The sequence below is a fragment of the Silurus meridionalis genome, chromosome 15 (assembly GCF_014805685.1).
Source record: "Silurus meridionalis isolate SWU-2019-XX chromosome 15, ASM1480568v1, whole genome shotgun sequence".
NCBI lineage: Eukaryota > Metazoa > Chordata > Actinopteri > Siluriformes > Siluridae > Silurus > Silurus meridionalis.
In genome coordinates this window covers 19166661-19189613 of record NC_060898.1, presented here as the reverse complement: position 1 = coordinate 19189613, position 22953 = coordinate 19166661, and the positions used below count along the sequence as shown (strand labels likewise).

The window sequence follows — 22953 nt, the reverse complement described above, 5'->3', positions numbered from 1 at the left end:
ATCGTTGTTTTTGTTGTTGGGAAAATACTCTTTATTCTCAACTATAATGATCTGAGCCGACTGTGAGTCTCACCGAATTCCAAGAAAGCAAGTTATTGTTTAAATTTGGTTATCGCCCCCTAGTGGTGGGCATCATTATTTTACTGAAACCAGCACCTTACACTGAAATGTAATTGAAATCAATATGATGAAGTTTTGTTTCTTCAGCTCTGCTACCTCCAGCTTCATCTCCTGTCTTTTACTCAATGCCACTGTCTCTAAACCATACAACATCGCAGGTCTCACCACAATCCTATAAACTTTCCCTTTCACTCCTACAGATACCCTTCTATCACAAATCACTCCTTCTATCACTTTTCTCCATCCACTTCACCCTGCCTGCACTCTTTTCTTTACTTCTCTAACACAGTCTCAATTACTTTGTAATAGAAATACTAAAAATGATATACTATTATGAAAAGGCGCACTGTTCAGCACTTAGACATGGCGGTTTCCGTAGTGTAGTGGTTATCACGTTCGCCTCACACGCGAAAGGTCCCCGGTTCGAAACCGGGCGGAAACATGATTTTTTTTTTCTTTCTAATTAGCCTGGGTTTTTGTTCGTAAAAAATAATAATCCTGAATAACATAATTGTAAATAATTATAAATATATAGCTTATTAATGTAAATACGGCCATATGGGTGACTCGGGAATTACTTTTAAATGACCAGAGGACCGGGACAGTAAAGTGTGTTTGATGGAGGGAATAAAAAAAACAAATAACATTTTCAGTTAAAGTTAGTAAAGTGAGAAACTGAAGTTTTCCCAACAATTTTCTTTCTATAGTTTACATTAATCCCCGCTTTACCGCGGTTTGAGTCTCAGGCCACCGGTTTATCACAGAATTGCATTTGCCACATAACTCATTAGTTTAGCTGCTTTTCCCGGCCTCTCGCGGATATCAAGATGGAATTCTATGTCGAAATAATGAAATTTATTAATAACAATATAATTATTAATTATAAAATGAAGTAAAATGCTAACACAGTACAGTACTGTATACATAAAATAGCATTTTCTTTGGGTGGCGTCCTTTTATCGCGGTTTTTCGTTTATCACGGGCGGTTTTGGAACATAACCACCGCAATCAACAGGGGATTAATGTACTACTGATTGCCATCGTTTCCATAGCAGGACCAGGCAAAGTGCTTCAAGTTGAGTCTGTCCACTCGACGGCCTTCTTGGCGTCACTCTTGGGTAGTTCAGAGTCCTAGAACCGAGTTCCAATCTGCTGAAACCAGGAAAGACCCATATCTCAGATACTAATTGATGACAAGATGGCATTATTGTGTAGTTCTTAGCATTTAAAGGTCCAATAGAAGTTTACTTTTGCAAATGATATTGAGTTTACATAGTCCATAAAAAAAAGTTATGACCTTAGGAGAGGTTTATTAGGTGTAGCATTTGAAAACTGTAAGAAACTTTGAGAGGAACCAGATTTAAAAGTTCCATCATTGTTGAGGACTTGATTGAGGTTACAAGTCCTCAACAATTTTTTCCTAATTGAACAGCTAATCTATTTGTCTGTAGTCCATTTTTTTAATATATATATATATATATATATATATATATATATATATATATATATATATATATATATATATATATATATAGTAATATTCACATCGGTGCATCAGTATTAAAGTTATCGATTTAGAAGTGTGCATTAGCTACAATGCTACATTGAGTCACAATGTATTGTTTTTAACATTTCTCTATATATAATTTTTAGTATAGAGGCTACTCTTATTATTTAGAAAGTGACCAATAATTTTATATGTTGATTGATTTCCCCTCGCTATACCGTTTCTCAAGTGCGTTCTCTCAACACTACGGAGACTGAGGCGTGTGACCCGAGACTCACATAGAATAGAGATTAACATGGCAGAGGTAGAGCTGCATCTTCCTGCAGACACAACAAGAAAAGAACATCTGGTTTCATTTGATCTTTTGCGTTCATTTAAAAAAAAAAAAAAAAGTGTTTTAAACTCCAAAGGCCTGTGTGTGAAAGGACCATGCATCGGAAATCAGAAGGCACTTAAGTAATTTTATGATTTGCTGTCTGTTTGAAGGAAATGGATAAGAGAACTATCTGCACCATATTGAATTGCCAAAAATCATCTTTTTTCACTGCGTCGTATTGGGCGGAATCCTATCATATCGCACCAGTAGCTGCTTCATATGCATGTTTAACATGTATTGCTGGCTATGCATCGGGATGTGAATGCCTTTGGCCTCAGTTATTAAGATTGTTAAATTTTAACATGTTAAACTGAACAACTGTGTTACACACAATCTTCCATTAATTCCAGATCGGTGCTATTCAATCACCATTCTTATGAAAAAAAAAAATTAATAAAAAAAAATAAAAATCAGGGCACTTTTCATTTTTAGCTTATCAGTCAAAAATTTACATTCATATAGGCGAGTCTTCAAGCAAACTTCTTTTTTAAGAATTAATGAAAATGTGTGCTAATGCCACTGATTTACAAATCAAATAATTCAAATCCAGCTTCATAATGGGTTAAAGTAAAAAAAAAAGGGCCATGACACCTTTAAAACCCAATGTTTGCCCAATAGCATGTAGTTGAAAGACCCTTCTTGCAAAACAAGAGACAAACGAATCATCCAACGTATTTTTTATTCTTATAATATAATCTTTTCCAGAAAAAAAAAATGCAACAAAACACAGACTCATTCCAGTGCAGCACATTGAAACCAACCAGCAACTCGTAATGACACTACGAACCACCAATAATTACTTAATTGGCCCTTAATTAGTTTTTAACATATGACCCGTGCAGCAGGAAGAGAAATAAATCTAATTGTCTGGGCTTGGAGTGCAGGGAGGCGATTCACCTCGGGAGCACTGCGGGTTCGTCTGCACTTCTGTTTCAAATCAGATAAGACACGTAACTGCGATGTACACGTGAGTGTGGCAGGCTGAGAATATGAACCACAGCGAGATGAGTGAAGATTCACTATGGCTCTACCAAATGTGCGTAGAACTTCAGTCTCAGTTCCCCATCGCTACGTGCGCTGTACATTCAGTGTCAAAACCACCGATCGACCTCTCCGTTCATAAACAGTAATTTGAAACTGGAAGTAAGAAAACAACAAAAAAAATAAATCAAGTAATGTGGGGGGTTTACAGCGTGTTGAGACAGTTGCTGGTTCGATGTTTGTAGTATAAGAATCGCCAGCAAACACATTTCAGTTCAATAATTACATAAACGTCCTTCCTCCGTCACTATACTGTTTAAACATGAAAATAAAACAACAACCGAGGAGCAAAGAGAAAAAACTAAACTGGAAAGGAAACGAAAAAAAAAAAAAAAAAAAAAGATCAGCACAAATAACAACAAAAATACAGGCGTGGAGGCCGGGATGGGGGGCGATGTGGGGACAGAAAACCAAAACCAAGGAAACACGTCCCAGCAAAAAATAATTATAAAAAAAAAAAAAAAAAATGAAGGTGGCCCTCAAAACATCTATACACACACACCAAGATCCCCCACCAAGCTGTGCTAACCATCCTGCTTCATTTACAGTCTTCATCCTCTTCACTGTCCCCCGCTTCTGATGGCACCACTTTGTCCATCTTCTCCGAACGCTCTGGGCTACAGCTCTCACATTTTGCCCCAATACAGCATTAGCGTCATCCCCAAAAGAAATCGCGTTTCGGCGCTCACAGCTTCAGCTCGTTGGCAATCTTGGAGGCGATGTTTTTGAAGGCCATGGAGGTGCCCGAGATGCGTTTGAAGCGCACGCCATTGAGAGAGAGACGGGGCAGCTTGCACACCTCCATCTCCCACTGAACAAAGTCGTCACGCGAAGGATTCCCTGACTTGCAGAGCAGCATGAAGCGCTCGCGCAGCTCATAGTCGCAGCTGTTGGAGTCCAGGACTTTCCGGATCTCCTTCATCATCTCGTTGGGCTCCATGGACGAAGTGGTCTTCATGCTCCAGGTGAAGCGCAGCGAGCGCGGCTTGATGTCCTTGGAGGACTGGGTGGACGAAGGCGTGCTGGACACCGGAGAGGAGGACGAAACCGAATCCCTGTTCTCATCCCCTGATGTTCCCTGGGTGCCTTTCTCCATCTTTTCTGCAGTGCTCAGCATGGGTCTTGGGTAGAAGCGATGAGAGGAGACAAAGCAGAAGGTGAACGAAAGGAGGGCAAACGAACAAAGACACACAAAACACTCATTTAGGACTAAACAACCTCATCTACTGCAGCAAAGCTCACATACTTATAAGAACGCAAACATTACCATCTGAATCGTACACAGGGAAACATGATCAACTCAAAAATAAAATGTAACGTTATGGTGCAGAGCTACAATGCAGTCAAACCACTTTGGCACTTTTTTAACAAATATATTTGTAATAATAATCTATAACAAGGATACACTAAACCCCTTAAGTAGACTGGATTAATGTTTAAGTACTGATTATCTGGGTTGAAAGAACTCTGCAAGTCTATAAATCTAAGTGATTCTACTAGAAGGGACACAAAGACGAAGTCGAAATTCAATTCTAATTTATTCAACCCTTTTAGAAATAATTCATTTCCACAAACCACATTACACCCAATGTATTGATCATATTTAAACATTGTAATGATCACTGCTTAATTGATGTCCTCACCTGCTGGCCTCATCTCGACCCTCTCCCTCATACGGACTCCTCAAAGAAAACCGGCACAAGTTTAGTCTATTAATCACTTTTCATGTTCTTGCTTATTGGCTATTAAAACAGAACCTCTGGATAAAAGGTTCCTAATAAGAGCTTAGACTCTTCAAACAGTAATAACACTTGAATAACATTAAAATACCTCTGAACTTGAAAATGATTTGAAATGGCACTCGAGGAGACTGGCATTTGGTGGAAGTTTGGGGGTGGATGTGATGTGGAGGTGGATATATGACTTAAACATATTTATAAAAAGAAATAAATAAAAAAATCTATTCAAACATTTCATGGATCAATAAATGGATGAATTGATGCATCCATCAATCCATGAAATGAATACATGCATCCATTCATCCGTCCACCCATGAATTGGATAAATCAATAAAATGGATGCATCCATCCATTAAAAGCATACATGCATGCATCCATCCGTCTATTCATCCATCCATCTATTCCTTTATTTTCATTAATAAGACTGGCATTTGGTTGAAGTTTGGGGGTGGATGTGATGTGGAGGTGGATATATGACTCAAACATATAATTAATAATAAAAAATAAATAAAAATCCATCCACACATTTCATGGATCAATGAATTGATGCATCTATTCATCTATCCATTCATGCATCCATTCACCCATTGAAGTGGATACATTCATCCTCCAATTTTATTGTATTGGAACTATAGAAAATGAACTTGGCTGTAACTTGCGAAAAAGAAATTGAATACATTTTAATGGTGCAGCATATGAATCTGCAGGTTACCACAAACACATGCTAGATCAGTAGATGCCGAGCCATTCAGCAGAATGAAATGGCACTACGAGCGTGGAGATGATTCGTCATGGATTTGCCATATAAATATAATGGGAATATAATTTCGAATGGCAGTTTCAGAGGCACTTTAATATTAGATCAACATATAATTTCAATAGGTTACCAGGCTCATTTTTGTACTGCAACTAAAAGCTATAGCATAGTCTAGACATTTGCTTCAACAATAGTTGGAATAAGCAGATGCAGTCTTTAGAACGAAGAGAATACAAGGGCGATAAACATATCAGCGTACAAACAGATTTCAAGTGAATCACTTCCATTTCCTCACTGCAGGGAACGAGGAAGCGTAAGCCAGAGAGCATTGCTGCGACAGTCCCTCCACCACATATATACACCGTAGAGCCTCCTCCATCAAACCCTCCAACCTTCAAGGAGCAGCACACAACCCTTCACTTACTTCCACACACAAACACACATTTCCCCAGTTAATGAAATGGGATTTTTAAAAAATTAGTACGACACTTAATCACTAATTTTAGAGTTATTACTTTCCTTGTGATTTCTTTTACTTAGCATAGTTTGCACTTATATATATATATATATTAAATTATTTATTTTTTTTATTCTATTTCTATTTAAATGTACATTCATCAGCATTTCACTATATGTTGTACTCTGTATCGATGTGTATGTAACAAAAATTTTATTTGGTTTAATTAACCTTGCACCAGCTAAAAGTATTGGCACCCCTCATTTAAAACGGATGAAAATCAAGTTTAAATAATTGAAGTTTTCCATTCAAACAGCAATGGAATCTTAATTTTTTTCATAAGATACCCAATCTAATTAAAATACTTTATTATATTTGAATAATATTAAATATACTATCTAATTCCATAAGATACAATTACACCTCTGTACTAATATCTCAAATCTGATTGGTCAAAAAGGCATTCGAATCACAAGTTTGTACAAATGATTCTCCAGCGTCAGCAATACGAAGAGCTTTCTGATCTTGAAAAAGCCTCAGTATGTTCTAACCTAAAATCGATCAGTGATCAGTAGGGTTGCAAAGGGGTGGAGCCGATTCTGCTTTAAGCCGACTCTAGGCTTTAAGTTCTTATCATTCGTTCTCAATCTAGCCATATAATATTTTTGACATAATGCTACTTTTAGAGAGAGAATGAAAACCTTTGGGGAGAGAATGAGTAAATTTCTGGATCTGAAGAGTTAGTGAGTCTTCAACCAGCTGTAGTTTAGACTGCAGGAAGGCTCTGGTACCAAAACCTGTGCAGTGATTGAAGAGATTGAAGAGGCTTGTGTTGTTGAATAAATCTTTCATTTAAGCAATTTTCTGTAAACCTTCTTATTAATTAACTGTTAGATTTCATGAGATTAAAGGAGGAAAAAAAAGGAAAATCATCATATCTCGGCCATCGGCTGCCCTGATTTCTAAATATCGCCACTGACATCAGGCAGAAAACAATCCAGAACGGTCGACCTCTAATGCAACTAACACGAATTTTTAAAATGACATTTTTGACTTTGATTTAATTGTTAGTTTAATTTGATGCACAATAGCTTTCACATAGAGCAAGTTTTAAACATAAATGTAAGTAATATTTATGTCATTTAAGTGAATACTTGCCAAGATGTCAGTTATTTGTCATTGTTTTGTGTGCAGGATTCAAGAAACAATGTGTAATGGAAGAATGCACAGTGCGTTTTAGGGGGCGTGGCCTCGGTGGTCCTGCAGCAAATGTGATGTGCGTATGTGACTGATGAATGTTCGGGGTAGAAATTCAACTAAAATAGCATTCAATTTGGTTGTTTTAACAAAGATTTTTTTTTTCAACTACATTTAAGTTTCCCGTTATTGACTAAACTGTAAATGCTTAGTTTATTCCCATTAATTCCCATGGAAAGTTTCCAGTCTTAAATTCCTGGAATTGAGCAACCCTAGTGATCAGTGTCTTGCAAAACCTGAATCAAAAGCAAATTACATTTATATCCATAATTTCACAACCATTGTCAGGTTATACATATTACCTTTTTACTATATTACAATAATATCTATTTCTTACTGGAAGCTGTATAAGGAAGTGAAGTGCGTGCATATCGACTCCGAAAGTTTGAGAAGGCAGATACACCCAGAGCAGACAAGACGAGGCCAGAACACAGACAAAAGCAGCACATCAGCTCCCATAAAGGTGGTTTAGTTCAGCCATTAGGAAACTTCGAAAATCAACACAGAACTGGATTTGAGCTTTCGTCTCAAGCACGTGTGACTTCGAGGAGTCGCTCATTGTAGTTACTTAACTGCATTGTAGGAGATTTGCATGAAAACAGCACAAACTATGGCACAGGGAGACCTATTCACAAGGTCTGAGGCACAACAAACACGGACCAGAGTCAACAGCCCCAACAAAAGAGTGAGATGTGAATGGAAAGGGGATCGGTGTTATTCGCTGAGGGAGGAGAAGCGAAGGGAGGAGGAAAAAAAGACTGGAGGAAGAGCGAGCTGGGCAATGGACGCAGGGTATTAGCGAAAGGCGAAACCGTAGAAAGATGTACGATATATTCAGAAAAAAAAATAATAATCCCTTGCTTTGAAAGACCACAGAAGAGTAAAAAAAAAAAAAAAAAAAAAGAGCACAAAAATGTTTTGGCGATGATTTAAGGGTTTTGGTGTTGCCTACCTTCTGGGGAATCGGAATGACAGATTTCTACAAAGGAGAAAAAAAAAGGTGGGGAAGAAAAAAAGAAAGGTGTTCTCAAATGCGAAGAAAAAAAAAACAGCAAATCTGAGGAAGAAAGGTTTTAAGTAAGACATTAAATCCCACGTGGCCTGTCTGGTGAACTGAGCTGCCATGAGAGTATTTAAGGGTTAACTGGAAGGAGGGCACAGAACAGGGGTCATATTAAGCAATCGTGTTATTATAGCTGGAGTCACGTATGAAAAAAAAAAATGGATTAATCTTAACCACTGGTGGAGGTTTTTTGAGTACAAAGATTAATGAGAGTAAAAGAGGGATTAATTGTGGGATGGGGGCATGATCATGATTCGATCCATTATGGTATTTCTCACAGTGAAACCCATCCCTGCTCCATGAGCCCATCATTACGACGGAGCAGTTCTTATTCACAGAAATCTGTGCCACTCCAAACCAGCTTGTCCTAAAAGAAGGGAGTAACTGCAAAGTCAACAGGACAAATGGGTGAAATCCTCATACTACAAAAATAATGAACCAACAATTTCAGAATAGCACATTGTGTGGGGGGAAAGAATTTATGACCAGTTAATCTTTTGGACAACAAATCGGCCAGTGAGATGAATTTGGAATAAATTGATAAATTGTTGACATTTATCTCCCTTTTCAATACCGTTTTCAAGTCTTGTCTATTGTTCTTTATGTAGATCTGAAAAATAATAAATCCTACTTAGGAAGTCTTTACTTGAGGTTACACAACTATGCAATGGACCTCAAGAAGATGCTGAGGATTCTACCAAGGAACTATGGCTTCTGAGCTCTAAAAAAAAAAGAAAATGAACACAATCCTTTATTAAATGTTCTTCTGTTTTTAAATGTGTAGAGCACCTGTGGAGATTCCATGACAACATCCCATAATAACAGCTTGCAACTTTATTCCTCTGGGAGAAAACTTCCTCTATCTGCTTTACCCTCTGCACACTTACGCATAGTAGTTCAGCATGTTAGCGTTTTCGATAAAGGAGGTATTTACTTCCTCATACCAAATTTGCAAACTAGCTCATTTTGTCAATCCTATATTCGAAAGAAAAAAAAATACATTTTATAACCAGTAAATAAAAAGCTATAAATCGAAAGTGTCCACGTTGTGGTGAACTCACCTGCGCACAAATTTGGAGGTGAATTTGCTGAAGATGCCAGTACCAGTGCGACGGACCTGGCTGTTCCCGTGAGAGAGCGACGGCGAGGCCGGCTGCCCGCTGTAGGTGGAGGCGTGCTGGTCGCGTGAGGCTCTCTGCTGGCCTGCATGGAAAGTGCTTCTGCTCGTCACCCCTCTGGGGAAGTTGGTACGATCTGCTGCCGTGGAGTTGCTTATGTTGTTGGTTGAGGGAGACACCACTGGAACTCTTTGTGGAACGGTGCTGTTTTTTTTTTAAAACAGACAATCAGTAGACAGGATCAAGATTAGTTTTGTTTCAGTGTGGCTATACATTTTATAATCCTACTCTCTCACACTAGAAACAGATAATTTGGCATAAAAAAAATTGTGGGTAAAATATTTGGAAGTTTTTTTTTCTCTAAAAAAAAAAAAAAAAAAAAAAAAAAATCATTTATTTTGTTAACATTTAAAGTATATATATATATATATATATATATATATATATATATATATATATATATATATATATATATGCGCACTGGTACAGGTTTGGGTTTCCCAGTTCAAGTAAAGGAAAATTTTACATTCTACCACATTTAAAGACTCTCTTTACAACTGTGTCAGCTTTGTGATAAGATTATGGGGAAAGAATCACATATGGCTGGGAAAGTCAGGTGTCTCAATACTTTTGTCCATATAGTGTATATTCATATAACTAACTTTTTTATTAGAAAAATTAATTTTGGGTTTAATATTATATTCTTTATAAATTATGCTATGAAAATGTAATTACACACAGAATAAAAAAATAAAGTGCATGGTTTTAATGTAACTTATAACTAACAGCACTGGCTGAGTTAAGTCAAACTCTTTCACTTTAAAAGACATTTCAGTAAAACCTTCTATAACTCAGTAAAACCCTCTCTCATAATATCTCTACATTTTTCAAGTGGCAAAAAAAATTAATACAAAAAATGAAGTACCAACAATTCTACCAATATTTTGTAGAAATTCACATACACAATATTATTTATTATATCTTTTATAGAATATTGCATTATTTTCATTTTATGGTATAGTGTTTCCCAAACTGCTCATTTGAAGTGTGCTGGAAACATCAGTATGAAGATCTCTAAATATCAAACACTTACTTTTGAAAATAAAAAAAAAAAGTTAGAGTTCGCATAGACCAGATATCTCTCCTAACTAATCAATCCCTCCTTACACCACATTAAGTTTAGCACCTTTACGTCTAAAAATCCCCTCGCATTACTCTGCTGCTGCTACTTTTCTTCCCCACACCGTTTTCTCTTTTATCTTCCTTTTCACATAAAGTTCAAACCACGTACATCATGCACATGCACAGATGCTATGAATCGAGAGGACTTGGTAAGAATCTCTTTTTTCGCACTGAAATAACCATTCTGTGCATAGAAGAAAAAAAAAGAAAAGAAAAGAGTTTATCGGCTCCTCCTTTTTGATGCGGTTATGAATTTGAATGTTAGAATATTAAATAGTTTTGAATGATTTAATGGCAACATTGTTTTTTTAATGGCAGCAAAATATTATACTTGACTGATGAAAGGAACGTCTTAAATGCCAGCTAAAAAAAATGCAATTGCATTATTGTATAAAAATTAAAGAAAAGCTATATTTTATGCTATTAAATGTGCCATTTGAATGGTATTCCTCATTAAATATGCATTTACCAAAGACAAACTGACAAACCAAAATAAAAAAAAAAGGCATGCGACCTGGATTTGCAGGCATGGCTATAATCCTAGAATCACCAGGTTCAAATCACTAACATGCATTTCAGTGCTAAGTCACAGGAAGTGCCATTCTCTCATCCGTCACACTCGGTGTTGTAAGTGTGGTTTAAAGTAAAAAAAAAAATGTGCGGAGGAAAAGAATGTCCCTACCATCATGCACAGCTGTAACCAAACACTACTGAACTAGTGAACAGTGCTGTGGCACACACACCGTCTGCACGTGTTAGAATGTGCATGCTGAAGGAAGATGACGTTAGCAGTACGTGCGTTGCGTGTGTGTGCGTGTGTACTGAGGTTTGTCTCATGAGAAAGAGTGCATTAAGACATTCGCAGAGCGATAAAGGGGTGCGCACTGAGGCAGTGAGTCGAGGCAGCAGGCATCAGTGAGTGTGTGGGAGGAGAGCTATAACATACTGCTGTCTCATGCCAAACCTCAAACCACATCACAAGTGTTGTTTGGGGGAGGGGGGATGCACTTTTACACTGATACGAGACCGGTGCTACCGTGTTCACGAGGACAAGCGCAGGATTTGAACACAGACGCAGGTCTGTAATCGGTGTGAAGGTGCAATTTCCCCGAATGGATTGATCGGTCGGGAATGAGGGTGGGTGAAGATATGAAGCATGGAGCTATAATGTTAGGTTTGGGAAATTCAGTCTGAAACAAGTTCTTGAGGTAAGGAAAAACTGGAAAGCATTTTCAGCACATTTTTTGAGCATTGTAGTTCTGACAATAACAAAAAAAAAGGCATAAGCAGTGAGTGAAATAAAAGAGATAAAAAAAGGAATCTCTGAAGATCGTTATATCCTGAGCAGGTCTGCTCTTTGGTTCCAGCCCAGCATGGAAGTCGTGCCACAACTTGCCTGGGCCGATGTGCATGGAGGTCTGGGGAGTTGGGGTGGGCCGAGGTGGACAGGGACTTGTGGTGGCGGGGGCGGGAGGAAGAAGAGGAAGTTAGAACAGCAGCTGCCGAGGCGGTAGAGGCACGGGACCCTGGTGTGCTCAAGCTGAGGGGAGAAACATTCACAAACCTCCCTCGAACCCCCCCACGTGAAGGGGGGGGACCATAGGTGAGGAGTGTGACGTGCACATGTTAGAGAGAAGCTCATGGAGGGATGGATGGATGGCAGGAGGGACATGGAATTACAACAAAATGTTCAACACAATGTGTTCTATGGTGGTGATTATGCAGGCTGGGATTTGAAGGGGCCTCGCTGGGATAGATGCATTTTATTCTTAGTTATTCGAGACAAACATCTCAGCAAAGTAGATCAACTATACAACTTTTTTCCACTGCACAAAACACCAAAAGGCTGCAACTGTTCTTTAATCACTTCTCTAGACCACCACAAGTCATGGCACTTTGTGCTCAATTTAGGGTTTCTGCAGGTTGTATGCAAGACTTGCTTTAATCAGATATTAGGGATGCACCGAAATGAAAATTCTTGGCCGAAACTGAAAACTGAAAAAGAGGAAAGCAAGGCCGAAAAACGAAACACAAAGAAATTATGCCAATTATTATTACCATTGCATTTATGGCTATGACTGTGTACTAAACTTACTAAAATCAAGGCATTTCAATTGCATAAATTAATATTAAAGTTTCAAAGAATACATCAATTACAAATTATGAAAATATTTATTTATGGCACATTGCAACAATGCACAGGATAAAATAAATTAAAATTCAAACTTAAATGTTTGACTTAAATGCACTCATGTGTACATTAAATAATAATGTACAGGCCCTCTGTCCTGCTGAAAGGTTGTAAAATTAAATATGTTCTTTCATAAAAACAAAGTGCATTCAGAACAAGTGCAACTGCTTAAAGATACAACAATACAACACTATCACTGGGAAACTTCCTGCCTTTTAAAAACGTCCGCCACAGACAGAGTGCGCGTGCTCGGAGGGGTTTTGCTTTTCTGTGCCGCGTTTCTCTCATATTCAGCATAGCGATCGGGATGTTTGGATTTCAGGTAATAACTTAAACCCGACGTGGAGAAAGTCTTTGCAGACGAAATTTCGGCATTACATGTTTTGCAAATCGCTATCCGTGGATCTTTCTCAGATATACTGAAATACGTCCACACCGCAGACATGTTGTTTTAGACATGCACGTGCAGACCGCGGTTTCTGTTTGCGTCATCACAACAAACTGTTTTGGCCCAAAAATTCCGGTGGCCGAATATTCGGTGCATCCCTATCAGATATATAAATAAATAAATAAATAAATAAATAAACTCTCACCATCTTTATTAATCCCTAAACATTTGTTTTACTGATGCGGCAAGTCTCAAATCAAGCACCAAAATCCGCCATGATGCACACATGCAGCAATTAAAACCGTCCGTGTGGAAACATGGCAAAAGTTCAGTTAGATGTCCTTATTGATTTACGCAATTTAAAACACAATTATAACTTTAAACAAGAATATTTTGTCTTCATGCTCCACGTTGAGTATGATTTCGCTAATAAAAAAACATACATTTGCATTAAGCATCAATATGTTTCTATAAAGTATTAAAAACGTTTTAAAAAGTATTTCTTTAAAGAGCATTAAAAACAGCTCAAAATGGGCGATTAAATTGCGAATAATCACAATTTACTCATGGCGATCGAGCGATTAATCCCGATTAAGTGTTTTATTCGATCGGCAACCCCTAATTTTAATTTAATTCTTTTTTAGAAAATGTTATATATATATATATATATATATATATATATATATATATATATATATATACACACACATACATACATACACACATACTTTTTATTTATTTAAAATTGTTTAAAAAATTTAAACGGTTGATGCTCACAAATGTTAATAATAAAAAACTGTTTATTTAAAAAAAAAAAAAAAAAAAAAAAACGACAAGCAATTTCTTCCCCACAACTGAACAGAAATTGAACTGAAACCATGGTTAAAAACCATGAATTTTGTGTACTATTACATCCCTATAATAATTGCATTGATCTAATCTTCTATACTGACCGGACGGAGATCGTTTTAATCTCTCAGGTTGTCAGGAAAATCGGAACCCTACGTTTTGTTGGCCGTCCTGGTTGTTCATTGTGCAGTGGAAAAAGCTGCCCTAAAAGCTGCGTACACTTTAATGATCCATCTGTTCATCACATACATAAAAGTGGGTTAAACAGATGATAATTCAATCATTTGGTCCATTTGCTTAGTAAAGCCAGGATTTCCATGTGAAAAGCAAAAAAGGAGCTTAAAAGGGGGAAATCTGCAGGCTGCAAGAGTAATGCATTCAATTAGAAGACAGAATTTGTGTATTAAAGCAAATTTGCATGCGAGTGTGTGTACGCATGTGTGAGTGTGTGTGTGTGTGTGCCTCTGAGACCATTTAAATGAAGTGTCACCTTAAACATCAGGCAAACAGGCACAAGACTACAGGAGGTAGAGAGATGAAAGATTACACTTGCATGCAAATGAGAGGCATGTGTAAATGTGTGTGTATGTGTTGGAAAGGACTGTGCTAGACTCTGAACTATATTACATAAGTTCATAATACATCCTCTCATTCTGTCAGAAGCAGAGTCTATCTGTAGCTGCTCACAAGCTCCGTCTCCTACCCCAAAAAGCTTGTGAGCTCCTTCTCCATCTTTTACCTGCTCACTAACTTCATCTTCTACCTGAACCCAACCTCCATCTCCAACTCGCTCACGAGCTTCATTTCCCACCGGCTCGTGAGCTCCATCTCCAAACTGATTGTGACCTCCATCTCCTACCCTCTCACAAAAGCTCCATCTCCTTCTCGCATGTGAGCTCCGTCTCCTCTTCACTCACAAACCCCTTCAACCGCCTGCTCGCAATCTTTATCAACCCACTCGTGCAAACCCTCCACTCACTCCTGCTCTCTTTTTCTCCACCAGTGTCCTTTGGCTATCCACTCGAGCTCACTCTCTACTAACTGGCACTCCATCCTACCATCCACAACCCTTTAATTTCACTCAGTCTTTTGCACCATCCATGTTAATAAAAAAAATAATCCAAACATGCTGTGTGTGTTTTTTTCCCCTTACGATTTTTTAAAATGAATCATTCCTTTACAAAGCAAACATGCACTCATTTCTAACTATCCAAAATGTACTCAACCAGCCAAGACTTCTGGTGTCTGACCTTTAATTATTGAACTGATCTTATCATATACTTACTTTACACAACATCGGTAATCTTTGTAGTCTCATTTGGAAAAAGAAAAAAAAACAACCCTAAAAATAGCAGCATGTATTCATTCATTTAATCACCTGTGTAACTCCGATTGTTCAAGACGGCTGCATCCGTAAAGACAAAGCGCTTTACAGGTTGTTGCTCATAACAGTATGTAATCCTGTGTCCTAAACCACACTGCTATGCCTACCTATCATTACTCATAGATGGATTTGGAGCATACATTTAAACCGTGCACAAATATTTACAGAAAATCCTCGGGCTGGGACTTTCAAAAAAATATATATATTTTTATTATAAATAACCACACAAGTGCAAAACTAGTGTCTTGGTTGCTTTAAAATAAAGTAAGAAAAAAACAAACAAAAAAAACAAGGTGATCTCAGCCTCATGCTGTGCTGAACCTGCCCGAGTGTGAGGCATTCCACTTCATAACTGCACAGCGTCTCTAACATGGGGTGCGCATGCAAAATAATTCATCCACGGACGATTTGTGTTGGCGTATGTTAGTATACGTGTGTGTTTTTCTTCGCTATAAATTTTTAAGGATTTTTGTACCTGTCCTTGCCGTTCTGTACCCCCAGAGTAGATCTCTCAGGACCTGGAGAACTTCTCCCGCGACTCGTACCAGTTGAAAGGATGCTGTTCTGTATGGTACATAAAAAAAAAAAAAAAAAAGAGCACCGGCATCAGACACATTTATGAAAACTCCACCGCTGTAAACAGGAAGGTGACGTGAACTAACGGTGGACGGGGTCGGGGTTTTCTTTCGGTCAGCCGGAGTCAGAGGGCTCGGAGGAACTTTAGCGGAGCTGCCTGAGCTTTTCCTCCCGTAGTCTTCACCAATGTGCTTACCGTCACCCTGAGAGTGCTTCACAGTCACGGACAAACCTGGAGGAGAGACGGGAAATGAGATGGGTATAAGCATGAAGCACTGAACTGCATATAACTTCTGGCGCTTCTTCCGAGTCTTACTTTGGTCCGTGGATCGGCGCGGCTTCTGGTTCGAGGTACTACGTGGTACCTTGTGAGAAGGTGATTGGGTATTGTTTGTGAGGTCGATGCTTGGGCGGGGCTTTATTGAAAGTTCGTCCAGCTGGGGTAGAAAGCAGTGAGGATTAATGCTGACATACTGAAATCATGATCATTATTATTTATTTAAACGATTTCTTTTCACACTGCACATTGACACGTATTCCTTTAGTTCCCAATAAATAAACTGCCCCAAGTCATGTTGATGTTTGGGGTGTAAACGCTACACAAATTTCACAGTTTGGTACGTACCTTGTTTTTAAAGTCACGTTTCGAATTAATTTCGGTACAGATTGAGGGGAATGCAAAACAAAATTGCTTTTTTTTATTAACACAGGTAATTATTACTAACATTTGTGAACAGTTAACTTTTTTTTAAATGAAATTCCTGCTTGGTTAAATAATATATAAATTAATGTTTTATAATATAATATAAAAATAAAATCTAATTAATGCAATACACTTATATTAACTCGAGTAATTGGCAGCAATTAAGTTAATTAAATAAAATTAATAAACAGAAATAATTAAATATACATTTCTTACACCCTGTTTGGGAAATAGAGATGTGTATATAAGTGCGAGTGTTTTACATTTTCTTAAGATATGTTTTACATAATTTTTCTACTTTCATCAGCAAACTATAACAGAGCCCTCCTTCGATATGCGGACTTTTCAGGATTTTCTCCTTTTAAGAGAAATTCTTGAAGCTGGACATAAAATGCAAAAGAATCCTTATTGCTTGACTGTTGCAAAAAAGGAAGTGGCAGCTAATGTGCGCATGCGCAAAAAATTTTTTGCTACACTACAAACCGTATTTCCAGTACAAAGTAAGTAGCCACAGTGACACTGTGCTAACTCTAGTTTCTTTTTTTATACCCCTGGCATTGTTGTGTATATTTTCAAGTTTAATAATAATAATAAAAACACAAAAAACAGTGACACTGCACTCAAAGTGTGAGGTGGAGACTAAACAAACTTACTACATTGTGCATGTAAAATAATTAAATAGCATTCGGTACACATGTGCACTGAACCAAAAGCCCTGCAGCAAAATGGGCAGATTATATAATTAGCTAATGGTGACTAAGAGCAGCACTACCAATAATCAGGGTGACACAATCAAATTCTGCAGCTGATTCATTCAAAAGAAATCACTGCGATTTTCGTTGTTGCTTCTGTCTAAATGAACAATATTTCAAGAGACTACATGATTTTTCTACAGACTACTAGAAAGGTGACATGTGCACACGCACTTGGTATTCCAAGGAAAAAAAGAATACAGCGCACAGCAATTAATAATTAAAGCTTCTCCGGTTTAATTCAAACGAACGCCTGCTTTCCTCCCAAGCGCCTGACGGTTACCTTAACAGCCCATATACACGCTCACGCCAGTTTCTATCGTCACTGTGCTGTTCGACTTTGACTGCATCGACTTTAACTTAGTGTGTTTTTTGGTGGGGTTTATTCACTTTTTCAGAATCATTCAAAGTGAAATAAATGTAAAACCTTGTGGTAGACTTCTTTAATCTTTTCTCAGTCATTTGCTTCTTTTTGGCTTAAAGCGTGCCTTTTTTTGTATTAACCATGTGCTTTGTTAATTATGAAGGCGTTTTAGTGGCACGAAAAAAGAAAAAGATTTATCTGAAAATCTTAGAGTACGAGATTAAAGTAAAATTACGACAATAAAGTCGAAATTACGAGAATAAAGGCAAAACATTTTTAGAATAAAGACGTCGCAATACGAGATTAAAGTGACTATATTACACATTCCATACCTCTGAATTCCTATAGTCCAGTAATAGATAGGTTGCCATTATTTCATCATACTTCTGGTTGACAAGGGAGTCTTGTATCTCATCTTGAGTATACCCCATTTGTAGCATAATATCTGGTGAGGGTGGAGACAAAGAAATAAACAGTTACACTACAAAAAAAAAAAAAAAAAAACACAAGCATACCAAAAAAACAACAGAAAACCAGAAACAGGCATGAAATAAGAGTCAATTTAAAAAATAAAAAAAAAAATAAAACTAAATGAGCAAATGCACATTTAGTACCAAATCTGTATTTCTGAGGTTCCATCCCATCCACCCTCTTCCCCCTTCCACATTTGCCCAGCCCACTAACACCAGACGTCTTCCCCACCTCTCTTCCAACCCCCTGCACTGCCGGGGTGCTGACCTGTCCTCTTGGGGTCCTTATAGTCGGGCTGTGGCTCAATATAAGGCATCAACTCCTCCTCCTCATGGCCCACATTCATCCACCGGTCCTTCATAATCTGCTGCTGGATGCAAGCACAGAGAGAGAAGAGACAAAAGAGCAAACATAGGTGTAGTTTAAAACCGAGACTGGAATGAAACGTGTACAAAAGGCTGAATCTTGGAATCCAGATTGATAAAGCTACAAGTGAGCAGGCAGCACAAACCTCAAGGCTTCCTCTCTTGGTGGGATTGAGGATAAGAAATTTCTTCAGCAGGTTCTCACAGTCCGTGGACATATAGAACGGAATTCGGTACTTCCCTCTTAAAACCCGTTCGCGCAGCTCCTGCAAAATCAACTCTTCTTTAGTTCAGCATTCCAGACCCTCCAAGTTCCCCATGACGTGACTCCATTCCATAGTGCCATCTCACCTTCAAGTTTTGTCCATCGAAAGGCAGCGAGCCGCTGACCAGCGTGTACAGGATGACTCCCAAGCTCCACACGTCCACTTCAGGCCCGTCGTACTTCTTTCCCTGGAAGAGCTCCGGAGCCGCGTATGGAGGGCTGCCGCAAAAGGTGTCCAGCTTGTTGCCCAGAGTGAACTCGTTACTGAAGCCAAAATCAGCGATCTTTATGTTCATGTCTGCGTCAAGAAGCAGGTTTTCAGCCTGGATGGAAAGAAAAGCAGATTTACAGCTCAAATATGATGGTCAATGGGAGAAAAAAAAAAGCAGCACTGGCTTTGGTCACAGACACGGCATAAACAGGATTCGAGATTATATAATCTGAAAGGCAAAAATAAATGCTACAAAACCCATCTTTTCCAATCAGAATGGAGAACAAAGATCATGGAGAAGAGAATAGGGAACAAAGCCTGTATATACACTGTGTATAACATTTGTAAAATTGTACATACAATGCACAGTATATACGGATGTGAATGTGGGCAAATGGATGAGCGCCAAGGCAGTAACTACAGGGGGATAAAGTTGATCAGTCACACTATGAAGTTATGGGAAAGAGTAGTGGAAGCCAGGCTGAGAGAAGAGGTGACCAACTGTGAGCAACAGTATGGTTTCATGCCTGAGGAAAAGCACCACAGACGCATTATTTGCTTTATGAATGTTGATGGAGAAGTATAAAGAAGGTCAGAAAGAGTTGCATTGTGTATTTGTGGATTTAGAGAAAGCACACGACAGGGTGGAGAGAGAGGAGTTGTGGTATTGTATGAGGAAGTCAGGTGTGGCCAAGAAGTTTGTGAGGGTGGTGCAGGACATGTACGAGGACAGTGTGACAGCAGTAAAGTGTGCAGTAGGAACAACAGACTGGTTCAAGGTAGAGGTTGGACTGCATCAAGGATCGGCTCTGAGCCCTTTCCTGTTTGCATTGGTGATAAACAGGTTGACTGACAAGGTCAGACAGGAGTCTCCATGGACCATTGTGTTTGCAGATGATATTGGTATTTATGGTGAGAGTAGTGAGCAGGTTGAGAAAAGCCTGGGGAGGTGGAGGTACACGCTGGAGAGAAGGGGAATGAAAGTCAGTAGGAGTAAGACATAGTACATGTGTGTGAATGAGAGGGAGGGCAGTGGAGTGGTGCAGTTGCAGAGGAAGATGGAGGAGTTCAGGTACCTGGGATCAACAGTGCAAAGTAATGGAGAGTGCGTTAGAGAAGTGAAGAAAAGAGTGCAGGCAGGGTGGAGAAGAGTGATGGACTGTGGTGAGACCTGCGATGTTGTATGGTTTAGAGACAGTGGCATTAAGTAAAAGACAGGAGATGGACATGGAGGTAGCAGAGCTGAAGATGTTGAGGTTTTCATTTGGAGTGACGATGATGGACAGGATGAGAAACGAGTTTATTAGAGAAACAGCACATGTAGGACGTTTTGGTGAAAAGGTAAGAAATGGTTCAGACAGAGCAGGGATAGATCATGTGCAGAGGAGGGACATTGGGTATATCAGGTGGCTAATTTGAAAGAGGCAGATGTAGAAAACACGGTAGTATGAAGATGAATGAACCGCTGTGGTGACCCCTAATGGGAGCAGCTGAAAAAAGAAGAAATTATTTTATATACACACACACACACACACACACACACACACACACACACACACATATATATAAATGTGTGTGTGTGTGTGTGTGTGTGTGTGTGTGTTATAAATATAGACCGGATATTTTGCCTCATACAAAAAAAAGTGTGTGAAATACCCAGAAAACCAAGATCCTAAGGTAGTGAGCAAAGGGAGGTAGAATGTGACTACAAACTAAACCATCATACCAAATGAGTCATTCTTAAGACTTTAAGAAAGGGCCTCACCTTGAGGTCTCTATGAACGATGCACTTCTGATGACAGTACTGCACTGCTGATACAATCTGCTCAGACAAACAAAAAGCAGAAGTGATGCAGATAAGCACCTTATATTGGCACAGTAGACAAAAAAGCTGCAGTAGGCTTGATTTATTTGTCTGTTTCCGTGTTTACATAATAAAATGTAAGAAAAAAAAGAAAATATGCTGTCCTTTTTTTGAAACACATGCTCCAAGTGCGATCAATGCAAACAGAGTCTCACCTGTCTGAATTTGGCTCGGGCTTCTTTCTCTTTCATTCTGCCATGGGCGACGAGGTAATCGAACACCTCTCCTATATCAGGAACAGCCAGAGACAGGGGAGAACAGTCAGGCGAATGAGACAAAAGCTTGATTTAAGAGCACTTTGTGGATAGCGTGAAAGAGAAAACAAGCTCTGAAAGAGTCACTTCTAACTCTAATTCTGACTGTTCTATTTGTTTAAAACAGGGAACGCAGCATGTATCTAACAGCTAATAATATAAACAGATACTCTAAAAACACTTCTACTTCAGGAATGTTTGGAGGAAGATTTTAGGGTTTTTTCCCCACTCCCCAAGGCTGGATTCAGTTCCTGTTCTGTAGTTTAAAGGGGATAATAACAGGTACTTTTTTAAGGAACAGGAATGATAGGAGGTGCATTTGTTACACTGAACACTGTCAATGGATCAAACAACATTTTGTTGATGGCCGACATTCTTTGAAAAACTAAAACCAATCTATGGTTAATAAACTACAATATATGGACCAAAGTTTGTGGGACACCTGACCATAAGATTTGTATGTACTTTTTGAACATCCCATTCCACATTTAGTCACCATTTGCTTTTAAAATAACCTCCACTTTTCTAGGAAGATGTTGGATAGATGTCCCTGTCTTACGGATCCTGGATTTCCTGACTGGGAGACTTCAGTCAGTCCAGATCGGGAACAGCATCTCTAGCACCACCACACTGAGCCCCAGTGCTCAGTGTGGTGGTGCTAGAGATGCTGTTCCCCTCAGGGCTGTGTGCTCAGCCCACTGCTGTTCACTCTGCTGTCTTATGACTGCAATGCACAGCTCGAACCAGATCAAGTTCGCAGATGACACGACCATGGTGGGTCTCATCAGCAAAAAACGGCGGTTCAGCATACAGAGAGGCGCTGCAACAGTTAACAGCCTGGTGTAAAGCCAACAACATGTCTCTGAACGTTGACAAATCTAAAAGAGATGGTTGTTGACTTTAGGAGAGCACAGAGCAGATATTCTCCACTGGTCATCGATGGATCCTCCGTGGAGATCGTCAAGAGCAACAAATTCCTTGGTGTTTATCTGGTGGAAAACTTCACCTGGTCACTAAACACCAGCTCCATCAACAAGAAAGCATCTTCTCTACTTCCTGAGAAGGCTGAGGAAAGGCTTTTTCCCATAAGCCATCAGGCTTCTCAACACACAGAAATGAACTGTACCAAACTAACACATTGTCAACTGTGTGTTACTGAACTGCTACAAAGCTGAACTTAAACACGTTTTCAGCACTGCCGCATTTTATATTACTCATTATAACTATATAACTGTTTACATGCTGTGTTGCTACTCTACTTGACTACTGCTGTTGCTGTTTTGCACAAACTTTGTGTTTATTTAAGTACATTTGTATACAGTTCTCTTTTGCACATTGTACTGCATTTCATGTTATACAGTAGGTTTAACGGCGGCACTATTTTGTGTATCTGTCTTGTGGTGTGTCTCTGTTGTAGCGCTATGTTGTGTGTTGTAGCACCAGGGAGAAACTTCATCTCATTTCACTGTGTAATGCATCAGCTTTATATGGTTGCAATGACATTAAAACCTTCATGAATTGAATTGTTTAAGGGCCCCACATGCTGAGAGTCATTAAAAATGAAAAATCATTAGATTTAAACAGGTAGAATTTTGCTTGTTCGGAATGAAATCCTGCACCCACACCAGCCCATTGTGGAAAAGATTGGACACCCATGATTTAAACCATTTCTGGTGTCTATATAGTGTATTAGTAACGC

The 22953-nt window shown here is 38.7% G+C and overlaps 1 protein-coding gene and 1 non-coding gene across 15 annotated transcripts in view; one reads left to right on the top strand and one right to left on the bottom strand.

Annotated features, from left to right (window-relative positions):
- Positions 1 to 489: 489 nt before the first annotated feature.
- Positions 490 to 562, top strand: trnav-cac. The gene has a single exon. It is a non-coding gene; the product is annotated as a tRNA-Val (tRNA).
- A 2103-nt stretch (positions 563 to 2665) lies between these two features.
- mark2a (MAP/microtubule affinity-regulating kinase 2a) overlaps positions 2666 to 22953 on the bottom strand; it is a 47749-nt gene continuing 27461 nt past the window's right edge. For 4 of the 14 annotated variants that reach the window (XM_046867382.1, XM_046867379.1, XM_046867392.1 and 1 more), the window contains exons 6-18: positions 21156 to 21226; positions 20902 to 20958; positions 19012 to 19248; positions 18807 to 18926; positions 18563 to 18662; positions 18157 to 18269; positions 16092 to 16442; positions 15905 to 15993; positions 12014 to 12157; positions 9379 to 9639; positions 8207 to 8233; positions 4688 to 4726; positions 2666 to 4165 (exon numbers count right to left, since the gene is read on the bottom strand). In XM_046867382.1, coding sequence (XP_046723338.1) covers positions 3730 to 4165; positions 4688 to 4726; positions 8207 to 8233; positions 9379 to 9639; positions 12014 to 12157; positions 15905 to 15993; positions 16092 to 16442; positions 18157 to 18269; positions 18563 to 18662; positions 18807 to 18926; positions 19012 to 19248; positions 20902 to 20958; positions 21156 to 21226 — 2045 coding nt within the window. In that variant the 3' untranslated portion in view covers positions 2666 to 3729. Of the gene's footprint in view, positions 4166 to 4687; positions 4727 to 8206; positions 8234 to 9378; positions 9640 to 12013; positions 12158 to 15904; positions 15994 to 16091; positions 16443 to 18156; positions 18270 to 18526; positions 18666 to 18806; positions 18927 to 19011; positions 19249 to 20901; positions 20959 to 21155; positions 21227 to 22953 lie in introns of all 14 variants that reach the window. The other 10 variants (XM_046867386.1, XM_046867389.1, XM_046867390.1 and 7 more) reach the window with 10 other exon arrangements.